Genomic DNA, 13,119 nt, shown 5'->3' on the forward strand with positions numbered 1-13,119 from the left:
CATGCTTACAGATACTTGGGCACTGTCATTCTGAATTGGCTTCTATAATTCCCACTCTCTCTTTCAAAACAGTCGGAACACGTGCCGCCACCAGCCAACATCCATTTACTGGCCAACTTCAAACTCACAGAACCAACTTTTCATCTTCCTCGTTTATTCATTCAACTGCCGTTTTCTGGAACAGCCTTCCTTCATATGTATTTCCTGAAAATTACAGTCTACAGAAGTTCAAGTCTAATGTCAACAAATATCTTCTTTCGTCTTCTCAACCTCCAACCCAAGCACAGTAGTAAGTACTATAGGTTCTAATACCTCTTGTGTTTGGGATTTTCATAAAAAAAAAAAAAAAAAAAATTTCAATGTTGTAGCATTTATTTCTTTGTCTATATTATTTAAGAAAATCGAACACAAATGTTTAATTTCTGGTATTCCATAGTTAATCGAGGTGGAAGAAAAAAGTGAAGCATATTTAAAACATTTATTTCATTACAAAGAACCACAGAAACCTGAGTACTCAGACTTTACAAATTACTTGTGGAATTGAAGTTGTGCAGTGATGAATGCTGACCGGTTTGAGGCACATGTTTGACTGGTTTGGAAGAAAGTAGTGTAATTACAGATGACTGTTCAGGAAAAAAAAAAAAAAAAAAGAGTCCATGAAGGTATCTGTAGAAAAGGCATGCAGCTTCTACTGAATATCTATGAGACGTAGAGTGGAGAGACTCTGTGTTTGTCCCTGAGTAACCCAGAGACAAATATTTAAGGAATTTGTGGTAGACATTTAAAAAAAAAAAAAAATTTCACACATCCATTCCCTCTAAAAATTTGTCCAGTTCTTCCTTCAATTTATTTAATCTATCAGCTTCCACAATGACAGATGGAAGTTTATTCCACCAACTGCTGGCTAAAGGAATATTTCCACACACCTATTGTACAACTGTCTTTTCTCAGTTTGAATTTATGCCCCCACAGGTTTGTAATCTGAGCAAGCTGAAGAATCCCATTAGAATTCAATGTACTCAACCCATTTAAGGCCTTATATCAGATCACCCCGTAGGAACCTAGTCTCCAGCCACTCCAATTTACAGAACTTAAGCCATTCTTGGTAAGAGGACCCTTTTGTTCCCCTCATCAATCTTGTTGCTGTTCTCTGTACATACTCCAGTAACTTTATATCCTTCCTAAAATGAGGCCTCCAGACCTGTACGCAATACTCAAGGCATGGCCTGACCATTGCCTTATACAAAGGGATAATCACTTCCTTTTCCCTACTAGCAAAATTCCTGTATATCATTGACAATACCCCATGACCTGCTCTGGAAGCCTGTCTGCATTGCTCAGAAAACTTCATATCTGACTGCACAATTATTCCCAGATCTTTTTCAGTTTATACAACCCTAAGTGTAGTACCACACAGTTGGTACGTTTCTGTGGGGTTACTTCTATCCATATGCAGTACTTTGCATTTGTCAATGTTAAACTTCAGTTCCCACTTCTCATCCCATCTGCCCAAATTTTTAGGTCCTCCTGTTAGCACACTGCCATTACTGTCATTAACAACTCTGCCAACCTTTGTACCATCTGAAAACTTTGACATTAAGTCTGATATGCCTTCATCAATATCATTGATGAATATACAAAACAACAGTGGTTGTTTTGTATCAACACCAAACCCTGGGGGACTCCACAAATAACATTATTCCACGAAGAGTAGCTTCCATTGATTACCTCTCTCTGTCTTCTCCAACTCAACCACCCTTTTATTCATTGTAGCAACTTACCCTTAATACCATACTGCTCCAATTTGTGCAGTAGTCTTCCATGTGCAACAGTGTCAAAAGCTTTCCTGAAATCCAAGTATATGATATCAAAATTAATTTTTGCATCCAGTTCCTTTGTAACCACATCATAGTACCCAATCAAATTTGTCAGACAAGACTTTCCCTTAACAAACCCATGCTGTCTGAATTATTATTGCAGTCTTGTCTCGATGATCCTGCAATTTCACCTTTAACCAGTGACTCCATTATTTTCCCTTGAGCAGAAGTTAAACTAACTGGCCTGTAATTATGTGTGTCACCCTTAGATCCCCCTTTGTGAATTGGGGATATATATGCACATCTCCAGTCCGTTTGGACTTCCCCCTGAGTCCAAAGATGCTCTCATAATTATGACTAATTGTTTGCTTACTTCCTTTGCCACCTCATTTAATATAACTGGCTAGATTCCATCCAACCTAGATGTCTTTCTTATGTTTAACTTCAACAATTTCTCCTCCACTTTGCTCTCAGTTATTACAAAATCATTATGCACCCTGTTATAATTTTATAAACGTCCGACATTCTCCTCCCTTAATAACTCCTCATGTATGAATGTAGATGCAGAATACTCATTCAGATTATCAGCTATCCGAGCAGGATCATCAACGGTCGAAACATCGATATCAAGTGGACCAATCTGATTCATCCCCTTCCTTCTAGAGTTTATATAAGTAAAGAAGTCCTTGCTGTTTTTCTTAACATCCTTTAGCAAAGATTTCTTGTAATCTGCCTTTGCAGATGGGAGATAAGATGGGAGCTTGTTTAGATCATCTTTATGCCAAAAGTGATCAAAAGCTTTGGAAATGCCATGAGCAACTGCTTCAGTTTCCTTTTCAATTGAATTTGCCCAAAGATGAATAACATAAGCTTATATATCACTAGAGAATTGTTTTCAATAATTGTTCTGGTGAAAGGTTTCGAGATAGTGTAAGAGTTGTGGTTGATGATTTTCTGCATATTTTGGAAGAGTTGTGGTTGATGATTTTCTGCATATTTTGGAAGGAGAAGAGATAAATTCAGTGGGATGATAAATTGGAAGTGAGAGTGATTTGTTACCATTTTTTAGAGACTTGTTGGATGTGAACAAATTTTCATGGAAAAATAACAGTTGCTGTTACCAAGTGGTCAGGTTCAAGGGAACACATGATTTGAGTAACTGTTGTTCAAGACCTTGTATGGTGGTGTTTCTCTGTTGATCTTGTGAACTCCTTGGACTGTGTGTGGTTGTCTTGGAGTGAAAACAAACAAACAAAAAAAAAAAAACTGTGGTGAAATAAAAAAGAATTAAAAAGGTGGCACAAGATAGGTGCAAGCTCAGGAGCACAGATTTTGAGAACAAGTGGAGAAATGCCATCAGGACCTGGAGCTTTCTTGGCATTAAGATTCTGTGGGAAGACCACAGAATTCATTGCCTTGAGAGTGGTATGGTAGGAGGTGATTTACCAAAACCTTTGATACATGAATTGGAAGAAAAATAGAATGCAAGTAAGTGTTTAGCTGAGAATGGAGTAGATTCATCAGGTTTTGACATAGATGGGATATTGATGAACAGAAGTTGTGGCCAATAGCTTTGGCAAGAGCTAAGAATGCTTGGTTACCATTTGAACAAGAAGTAGCAAGTTTTATACTCTTAGCATATTGAAAATTGAGTTTTAATTGATTAATATCTGTTTTACAATTGTTGCAAGCTTTAGTGTAGGCCGAAAAGCGAGAGATTTGGATAGATGCCAATTGTGATATGCTGCATTCTTATGTTGAATGTCTTAGCACTTTTATTGGAAAAGCTTAGTAAAATTTTGTGCTTTGGATAAAGGATAAAATTTTAGGTGAAATTCAGAATGAAGGGTTTCATCCCTATGAGAATAATTTCACTGATGATTTGAGCAAATGTTAGCACTGGAAGTTTAAACAGTAATCCAACCAAGGGAAAAGTGGAATAGAAATTGTGCAAATCATTCCATTTTGCTTTTTTATGATGCCAAAGAGCATGAGGCTGATAATGGCTATAAGAGGTGGGGGGACTTCATTGGAGAATGTACCAGGGTGTGCATATGCACAGATGCTGCCTTTAAAGGGAAAAGAAACACAGCAAATTGTTATGGTAGCTGAGACGAGTGGAAGTTGTGGTTGAGCTGAGGTAACAGATAATTGAGATTGTTAGAAATAAGCAGGGCTTGGCAAATTTTAGGTCGAAGTGGATATCATTGTGATTGAACATATATGAATTAATGAAATTTTTGTATATAGTGTACAGTGCCTTCTACATGCACTACTAGGGACCCCCCCCTCTTCCTCAGTCACTAGAGGCAGAAGATATGAAGCTATGCACTAACTGAATTGGATACACCTGGAGAGTTACCAGTAGATCGTATCGAGTAGCTTACAACAACTGTTTTAAAGCTGTACCCTCAAAATGTAAGGAATATTGGACCTCACCATAATGCCCATCATAATATCAAAAGACATGGGCAGCCTCCCATATCCTCTATATCAGAGGTTCCCAAACTTTTATACCTTAAGTATCCTTAAAATTTTTCATAAATTTCATGTCCCCCCCCCCCCCAAGTTCGAGAACAAGTTCAAATAAACAGATTTGACATAAAATTTAGCTATGAATATACATACTTTTATAAATTAATATATACTTCAATACATTTAATCTCAGAGAAATAAAATGCAAATAATATAAATAAATATAAAATGCTTTGTACCCAAATTAGTGGGATGGTTTGTTCATTTTTCCTTTAAAAAAGTGTTTCGTGAATACGAGTGTCGCCCCCCCCCCACCAAAAAAACAAGCGTGCTGGGGGGGGGGGTTGCTAGAGCTGTGCTCTGGAGACCAAAAATGGGTTTTGCCATTTCAAGCAAAGTAGTGATATTGCACTGGGTCGTCTAGTGTTGCACCAGGTAATGAGGGTCATCCAATGTCTAATATTACACTGGATGATAGAGTCATCTACTATCTAGTATTGCCTGTTGACGCAATGTTGGTCATTCTTCTGTATGATGTAGATGCTAATATCTAAAGTATGCCACATGATTCACAGATGTATACTTTTGTTTCCCCTTAAAAAATCCGTTAATGACAAGAATATTGGGTACTTTGATGCCACATTACATGAGATTTTTTAATCTGATTTATCAGGCTACAGATTGATACCTTCATAACTCCTAAACAACACTCAGTATAAAAAGTACAACATTAGTGTAATGTGTACTCCCAGGAGCGGATTAAGGTCGGTTGAGGCCCCGGGCACAGAAGAAAATATTGGGCCCCTTAAAAAAAAGAGAGAGAGACAGGGAAAATAAAAATACATGTTAACCATTTTTTTAAATAAATAAAAAATATTATGTACTATTAACGTTTTATTTCCAATAAAATTTGAATATAATATATGTATAAGATAATTAATAATAGCATAATAATAATCACAATTTTTAACTAATATGTTCAACTGATTTGTTGGGGGTTTTGCGTGAGCCCTTCAGAAGTTGGGGCCCAGGGCGCTCGCCCGGTGTGCCCGCCGTTAAATCCGCCTCTGTGTACTCCAGTGTAAGAGTTAATGTTACACTAAAGAAGGATCAAGAAATTCTATTAACAAATCTCAAAAATGTAAAAGTTATGCAAGAATGGTGGTTGCAGTAATCACATTTGATTGTATACAGAATTTGCTCCTTCCAAATTAGAGAAAGATTTGAGTATTTGAGAGAGAGAGAGAGAGAGAGAGAGAGAGAGAGAGAGAGAGAGAGAGACTGAGAGAGAGAGAGAGAGAGACTTTATTTGTCAACTATAGGTCCACAATTTTGGATTACAAAAAAATTTAAAAAAATGGTGAATCACTAATATTTACATACTATGTGAGGGCATTACTAACATGGGAGAAAATGAAGTGTGTTCCATATTTCTACATTATATCAACAGTGATAACCTAAATATAAGAGAGCTATATATGTATATATTCCAACTGCTTCTCTGGCCAGAAAAAAAATTTATGTTTATGATTTCGTTATCTTTAACTGATGTTAGAAAGTACAGTAAAATATAGGCAGTTCCTGGGTTTACGAGTTTTTTTTCCCCAAAGTATCAAGTATCAACAAAATTGAAAATATGAACATTAATTACAAAAAATGAATGTTAAACATTCATAAATACCACATTCCAAACCACGTGCCTAGCTATATAATACAGTGTACCCCGCTTTATGATATTAATCAGTTCCAGAGCCACCATCGTATCGTTAAAATATTGTAATGTGAACCCAATAACACATTGCTTTTTGGTAATTCGTTTCAAGATCTCGGAAGTTGAAATTTTCGCTGTATAACTAAGCTATTTATCTCTCTAAAATGTCATTTTTGAGGTCACGAGCGTGACCTTAAGGCCATATAAAAGGTCATAAGCATCGTTTGTAAATTGTATTAGTTACCAAATCAAATCATTAAAATGCACTATGCTTTCATCGTTATCATATGTTCCGTTATAAGAATCGATTTTAAATGCCTTTGTGATGTTTTTCTAAAGCACGTTTCTGGAGATCACGACCATAAAACAATAAAAACAATTTGCACTTTCTGGTTTATTTGGCTTTTCTGTTACTGCAAGCAATTATAAATGGGTAGTAAACTATATCTTCTTGCATTTGTGAAAATATCGATAACTGGAATTGTGTGGTTTTTTTTACGTTATTATGGTGAAATGTGTTTCTCCTTTACTGAAATCTTCACTCGTATAAAAAAACATAAATAAATTTTCAGAATCTTCCTTTCATTTTTTTTTTTAAGCTTTGTAAACTTGTTACTCCACGTGAATAGTGTTAATTGCAATTTGTGTGTGCCGTTAAAAAAATGTTTATGCATTCAGTTGTGAAATTTATAATTAAAAGAGAAGATTATCTTGGAAACAAAGCCTCTTGAAACATTTCTGAAGAAGACAACTCCTTGTGCAACAAGCCAACGAGTGCCAAGCCAATAATGAACGATCAACGGGTGTGCATTTAGTCGATGATGATGAAGAATGAACATTCCTTAACATTTGTAAGTTGTAAATAATTCCTCTATTATTATAATTTGCTTGATTTTACAGGCTATGTTTTCATTTCTTTCAATAAATCAATCATTTTTTAAACGTTAATATATTGATCAACAGAAAAGATTTTATTGTGAACAGGGTCCCCGAAGGCGAATATTTGATATAACAAGCATTCATATTCCGAATATCCAATAGAAATCAATCTACCACCTTACAGAGCAGAACATTATGTAAATTATTCAAGTCTATAAAAACATGGATTGTGACCACATCACAATCCATGTGCGCGAATGGTTACTGTGGTGTTGTGTTTGTTCTCCTGCAAATGTATGCTAGAATGAATGGTTCAAGATGAATCTGTTCCAACATTTTTATACACTATGGGTCAGTGAGCATTGCTCTTCACAACTCTGAAGAAAGAAGTACTCGAAAGATAGTTTTCAAGCTATCGTAAATAGTAAACAAGCAATAGTAAACAAAATTTATGTTCCTCTTCAACAAGGTATCTCATATAGTTTCTATAGGCAGCCACGAAGCTGGGAAGTTTTCAGCGTAAGGATTACTGTCTCGCAGGTTAACCAAGGTCAGTCACTTTACTGTTTTTGTCTGATTATAACCCACAAGGTCTCCTGTCATTGTTCCTACAAAGAGGACCGTGCCTTTCAAAAGACTACTGATTAATCTGCAGTGGTGTTCTAAGCACTGTTCTAAGCTTATCTCAGGAATCGCACTTAACCCTTTGAATGTATTTTAAAGAATTCTAAAGTATTTCAACTAATTCTCTGATTAGTTTACTGTAAAAGTAGTTCAAATAGCAATAATATTGTTTCGAATATTGCATATTTTATATTTTGCATTTAATTTTTCATTTTAACTTGCATATTAAATTTTCATTATAATATAAAAAAGAAATTTATTTTTTTTACTGTTAATTACAATGGCTCCGCAAGTGCAAATTATTTGCCATATGTGTAAAAAGAAATGCAATGCAGAATGCGGTTACTGTATAAAATACATAGATTTATCAACTGTAAACTGGAAAAAGATGTCACAGGCAGCTATCGACTCATGGAAAGGTCCCTGTTGCATAAATTACAGGCAGACGAAGAAAAAACAGACGAAAAATGAAAATAACTCAGGATCAACCCCAACGGATCTTTTAAATCTTTCCGACGGATGTCAGTGTTTCACCTCATCGTCAAATGGCACTCAACAGAGTTGGCCATTCGAGGACATACCTCATGATGTGGTATCAGAGTAGACAAATTGCTCCTTCTCTCACCTTCTTAACCACGAAGTCTCAAGTTGAAAAGCCAAATGAGATGACCACAAAAATGATTTTTCAAATCCTGGACACTCAAAAATCCATGATGGCATCTCTTCTTGACGAAACTAAAAAAATCAGGTCAGAAAACGCCCAACTTCGCAAAATAAATTATATCTTACTACAAAAAATTTTGGATTTAACAAATCTTATTCAAAACTCCAGTAGATCCTTCAGTCCTACAAGAAACTTGGCGAAATCTATGGAAAAACAAATTTCAACCGACTCCTATAGCAGAAGCCATTTACACATCTATTGTAAAGCAACCTCCACATCCTCCAGTTACTAGTCAATCTCAGAAAGCGTGTAAATATGGCAATAGATCTGTCAATCCACTCCTAGAAGATGTCATTTTCTCCAGGAGGCAGGCAGATCACATCAGAGGACAATGGAATCAATCTGCCTCTAATCAGACAGGAAGACATCGACACACCCCTGCTGTTGTGGGAACAGCTACCAACTCTTCAATCAGAGCAGTCCCTAGAACTAAAAGTTCAACCAAGGGTATTTTCGTCTCGTGACTTGACCCCCAACTGTGCAGTACAGAAGTAGAGCAGCCTATCAGAACTCAACTGCAGATAGAAGTAAACGTAATAAAAATGAATTCCAAACACGATTCGTACAGCTCTTTCTATATTCAGTGTCAACAAACAGATTTTGATCTATTACTAAAGGATCACTTCTGGCCTGAGGGAGCCGTTATTCAGCCTTTCTGTGGATGCCCCTCCCCCTCTTCCTCGTACTGGGTCATCAGCCAGTGACTTAGCTATCGAAACTAGTCAATGGGAATGACAATTCGAGCATTTTTCAGATATTCTGGAATCTCAACTGGGAAGAACTTCTATAAATGATTCATCTATCTCGATAGTGAAATTATAGTAGTCTTATAATACCGTAACAAACTGACTAAAAAAAAAAAAATTGAATGGCAAATGCCTAAAAAACGGTACTCACCTTGTATAAATCTGCAATAAATTTATTGATAAATGGTGGCTGAATTTAGTTTGGAAGAAGCATTAAAAAGAATGGGGTAAAAATATTTTTAAACAAATTTTAAAATGAGCGCAAGGAAGTAGAAGTGCAGATCTCCAATCCTTGGTTGTCATTAAAGGTTGAAGGACGCGAATGAAAGAATGAAATAAAAGATTGGCACCACCGGTCTTCTCTTTTATTTCATTCTTTCATTCACAACCAAGGATTGGAGATCTGCACTTCTACTTCCTTGCGCTCAATTTAAAAATTTGTTTAAAAATATTTTTACCCCATTCTTTTTAATGCTTCTTCCAAACTAAATTCAGCCACCATTTATCAATAAATTTATTGCAGATTTATACAAGGTGAGTACCGTTTTTTAGGCATTTGCCATTCAATTTTTTTTTTTTTTTTTTTTTTTTTTTTTTTCATCTATCTCTTCATTCTACCAGAATTTGAATGACTCTAACTCTTGCGAAAATACCTTTCTTCCCTGTCACTTGCCAACAGTTAAACCAAATAACTTATGTCTTACTACAGCATCGAAAGATGCAATTACTGTATTCTGTATGAATGCACGCAGTCTTGTAAAACATGATGAAATCGCTCAACTGACATCATGGAATCTCCATCCAGACCTGATGGTTTTTACTGAGACCTGGTTCTCTCCTGAAGTTTCAATCCAATTTCAAGACTATGCTCTCTTTCACAGTTGCAGATGTAATTCTAAAGGGGGTGGAGTTGCTATTTACGTTCACAATCATCTGCAATGCTCTGCCTTTCCTATCACAAATCTGCCTGATCGAGCTTGTGAAATCACCTTTATCCGCATTGCTTCTCAGGTGATTGGGTGTCTATACTGAGCTCCCTCAGCTTCAGTCAACAGTTTCTTTGTAACTCTTGATAATATTCTCTCTCTCTCATTTCACAAGCAAATCCCTTAGTCTTCTGCTGATGGGAGACTTTAATATTAACGTACTTCAAAGCTCTTCCTCTCAAGTGCAAGACCTCCTAGATGTCATTTCTTCCAATGGTTTTTCTCTTCTGACTGACGGAATTATCCCGACTAGAATGAGAGAGTCCCACAATTTCCTTCTTGACTTTGCAATTGGGGAATGCTCACTAACCTATGCAGTACTGGATGCAGCCATTTCTGATCATCGTCCCATCTTAATGGTAATTGAAAATGAAGAAATTGTGGAAGAGATCATGCACACTTACAGATCTGTGACTCCAGGCTCTCTCAATCAGCTCTGTTATGATCTCCAGCAGTCTTCGTGGGATGGGGTGATTGCTACAGATGATCCTGAAATTGCGATGAACTTCTTCTTTGGGCACATCCTAAATAGTTATGAAAAATGTGCATCATACATCAGGATCCCAGGGAATAAAAAGACCACTAGGCCAAGACGGAAATTATGCCCATTTACATCAAACAAAATTTGTAACATGCTAAAGAAAAGGGACAGACTTGCAAGAATTGCTAGAGAAACAGGAAAGGAGGCAGATAAAAACAAATACACAATGTACAGAAACAAAGTCACCAACAGTATTAGGTCTGAGAAAAGGAAATATTATAGCTCCCAACTTAAAGGCGTCATTACAAGCAAGGAAAAGTGGACAGTCTTGGACAAGCTACTACCTGGAAGAAAAACGAAATCACAGAGCTATGTTGGAGATGTAGTTGAGAACGAGGCACTCATTTCGGATGACCAGGAAAAAGCCGCAGCCTGCCGTAATCACTTTATCTCAAGTGTGAATAACCTTTTTAAAGACGAAGTTGACTCTAGAGATAATGCAACTAGAGAATCTGTAAAGCACTCAATGAGGAGCTCTTTTTTCTTCACTCTGCTCTCAGATCAAGAGATTTTAGAAGCAGGACATCAATTAAAAGAAAAGGGAGCCCCTGGCTTTGATGAAATATCCCCTGCTCTGCTGAAAAGGTCCTTAACTCAGTTCTAATACCACTGAAGTATATTTACAATCTTTCCTTTCAATCTGGTAAATTCCCGTCTCAATTCACAAAAGCAGTCATTGTTCCTGTTCCTAAGGGGAAAAATTGTAACTCTATCAACAATTTTCATCCAATAGCTCTACTCTCAGTTTTTGCAAAATTATTCAAAAATTCTTCACGGCAGACTCATGGACTTCCTGGAAGTCAGTCAGCTTATCCATCAACAACAGTACGCTTATCGTTCAAAAAGATCCACTGACCTGGCAATTGTTGACTTCTGCTCTAGGATCACGGACTGTCTTGAAAAGGGTCACTATGCAATAGCACTGTTTCTAGACCTATCAAAAGCTTTTGACTGCATAAATCATAATATCCTACTCAACAAGCTCAACAATCTTGGCTTGAGAGGAAAAATTAGCCTTCTTGAAGACTACCTTACTGATAGGCCATTTGTCGTTAAAACCAACCAGTCTTTTCGAGACATTTCTTATTTCTCCAGGGGAGTACCTCAAGGCTCACTTCTCGGACCTATCCTATTTGTTCTTTACATTAATGAATTTCTCTCTCATCTTCCATCTTCCCACCTAGTTTTTTAAACAGTTTAGTAACAAATTGAATAATAGGCATCATGAGGATGAATAAATTCAGGGTTTGTATATTGTTTATCGGTATACAGATCAAGTGTAATATCGAATTTTTTTGATTTTTTCTGTTATTTTTTAATTCTTTTTGACAAAAAAAAAATGAAGTGAGGAAATAAAAATATTGATAGAAAAGAAAGATAATCACTGTAAGTAGAGTTTGCAGATTAAATAAATTAGCCACGAATATTAAAATGTAACTTATTTTAACAAATAAGTTATTTAAGCAATTTTATGTAAAAAAGTGATAGACTGAGGTTGTTTGAAATATTGTTTGTATTCCAGTTATTACTGGTATCAAACTGCTTGATATTATATAGTATCTTATTGTATTCTCAAGTATTGTATTATGGAATTTTAAAGTATATTTTTGTAACATATTGTGCAAGATTAAATATTAAGCTGAATAATACTGAGCTTTATTCTGTTTATACCTATATTTTATACCAGAATAAGATTGAATAAATAATTAGTTTTTAATTCATGTTGTTTTTATCTCTCTCTAATTTATTTAGCATGCCCAGATGTTTTATTCAATGAATTGTGCAAGTCACCATGTGCTAAATATATTAAAAACCTAAAGGAGATCAACATTGCTTTTTTACCTTATGAATCACAGGTCAGTGGTTTATGAATAGTAGTAGAAAGGCTAATATTTCTTATGGATGAAACTTTTTGATATATACAAGTATAGGCAGAATACAGATGAGAAAATTTTGTTATCTGTAAAGTAAATTCAATTTTCAGTTCAATTTATATTGTATGATACTTTACCAGATGGTGGTTTGATTTTTGATTTCAGGTATTTTCTCTAGACTGCTTTGAAACATTCCAGAATTATTATAGTCCATCTCGTGATGGACTCACTGCTAACATGGAACGTATTGCAGAACAAGTGGCCACATTATGTGCTACACTAGGAGAGTACCCAAACATCAGGTACCGCAGGTAAGCTAAGTTTGTGCATTTAAACAATTAACATCGACCTGTCTGTTTCTGATAGGTGATATTCCAGAGTGGAACATCTATTTATGGTAGAAGTAGATAAGTACAATTATGAAAGTTCCTTGTAATGTTCTTTTAAAGGCAAACAAGCTTATTATTTGATTATACCTGGTTCTGATTATATAATACAACAGAGTACTTTTAGTATGAACAAAGGCTGATTCATTGATAACAATTGAATATTATGCTGCCAATTAACTATGCATTTGTCCATTTCTCAAGTAAATATATAATTTCAGAAAAATCATATGCTGTGACCAGTTAGTACATTCTGCTCAGACTTTGTACAAAATTGCTTATGGTTTTCATGAGTAAGTTCCCGGAATGCATGTGGGCTTTTCCATATAAGTTCAGGGAAATGTAATGCCAATAAA

The 13,119-nt window shown here is 35.7% G+C and overlaps 1 protein-coding gene across 1 annotated transcript in view; it reads left to right on the plus strand.

Annotated features, from left to right (window-relative positions):
- The window catches only part of LOC150087303 (protein ROP-like), a 176,423-nt gene that overhangs the window by 69,341 nt on the left and 93,963 nt on the right, over positions 1-13,119 (plus strand). The window contains exons 5-6 of the mRNA XM_090371968.1: positions 12,256-12,359; positions 12,543-12,688. Of these exons, the coding sequence (XP_090228094.1) occupies positions 12,256-12,359; positions 12,543-12,688 (250 nt within the window). The remainder of the gene's footprint in view (positions 1-12,255; positions 12,360-12,542; positions 12,689-13,119) is intronic.

The sequence above is a fragment of the Mastigoproctus giganteus genome, chromosome 4 (assembly GCF_048544385.1).
Source record: "Mastigoproctus giganteus isolate SK-2022 chromosome 4, ASM4854438v1, whole genome shotgun sequence".
Classification (NCBI taxonomy): Eukaryota; Metazoa; Arthropoda; class Arachnida; order Uropygi; family Thelyphonidae; genus Mastigoproctus; species Mastigoproctus giganteus.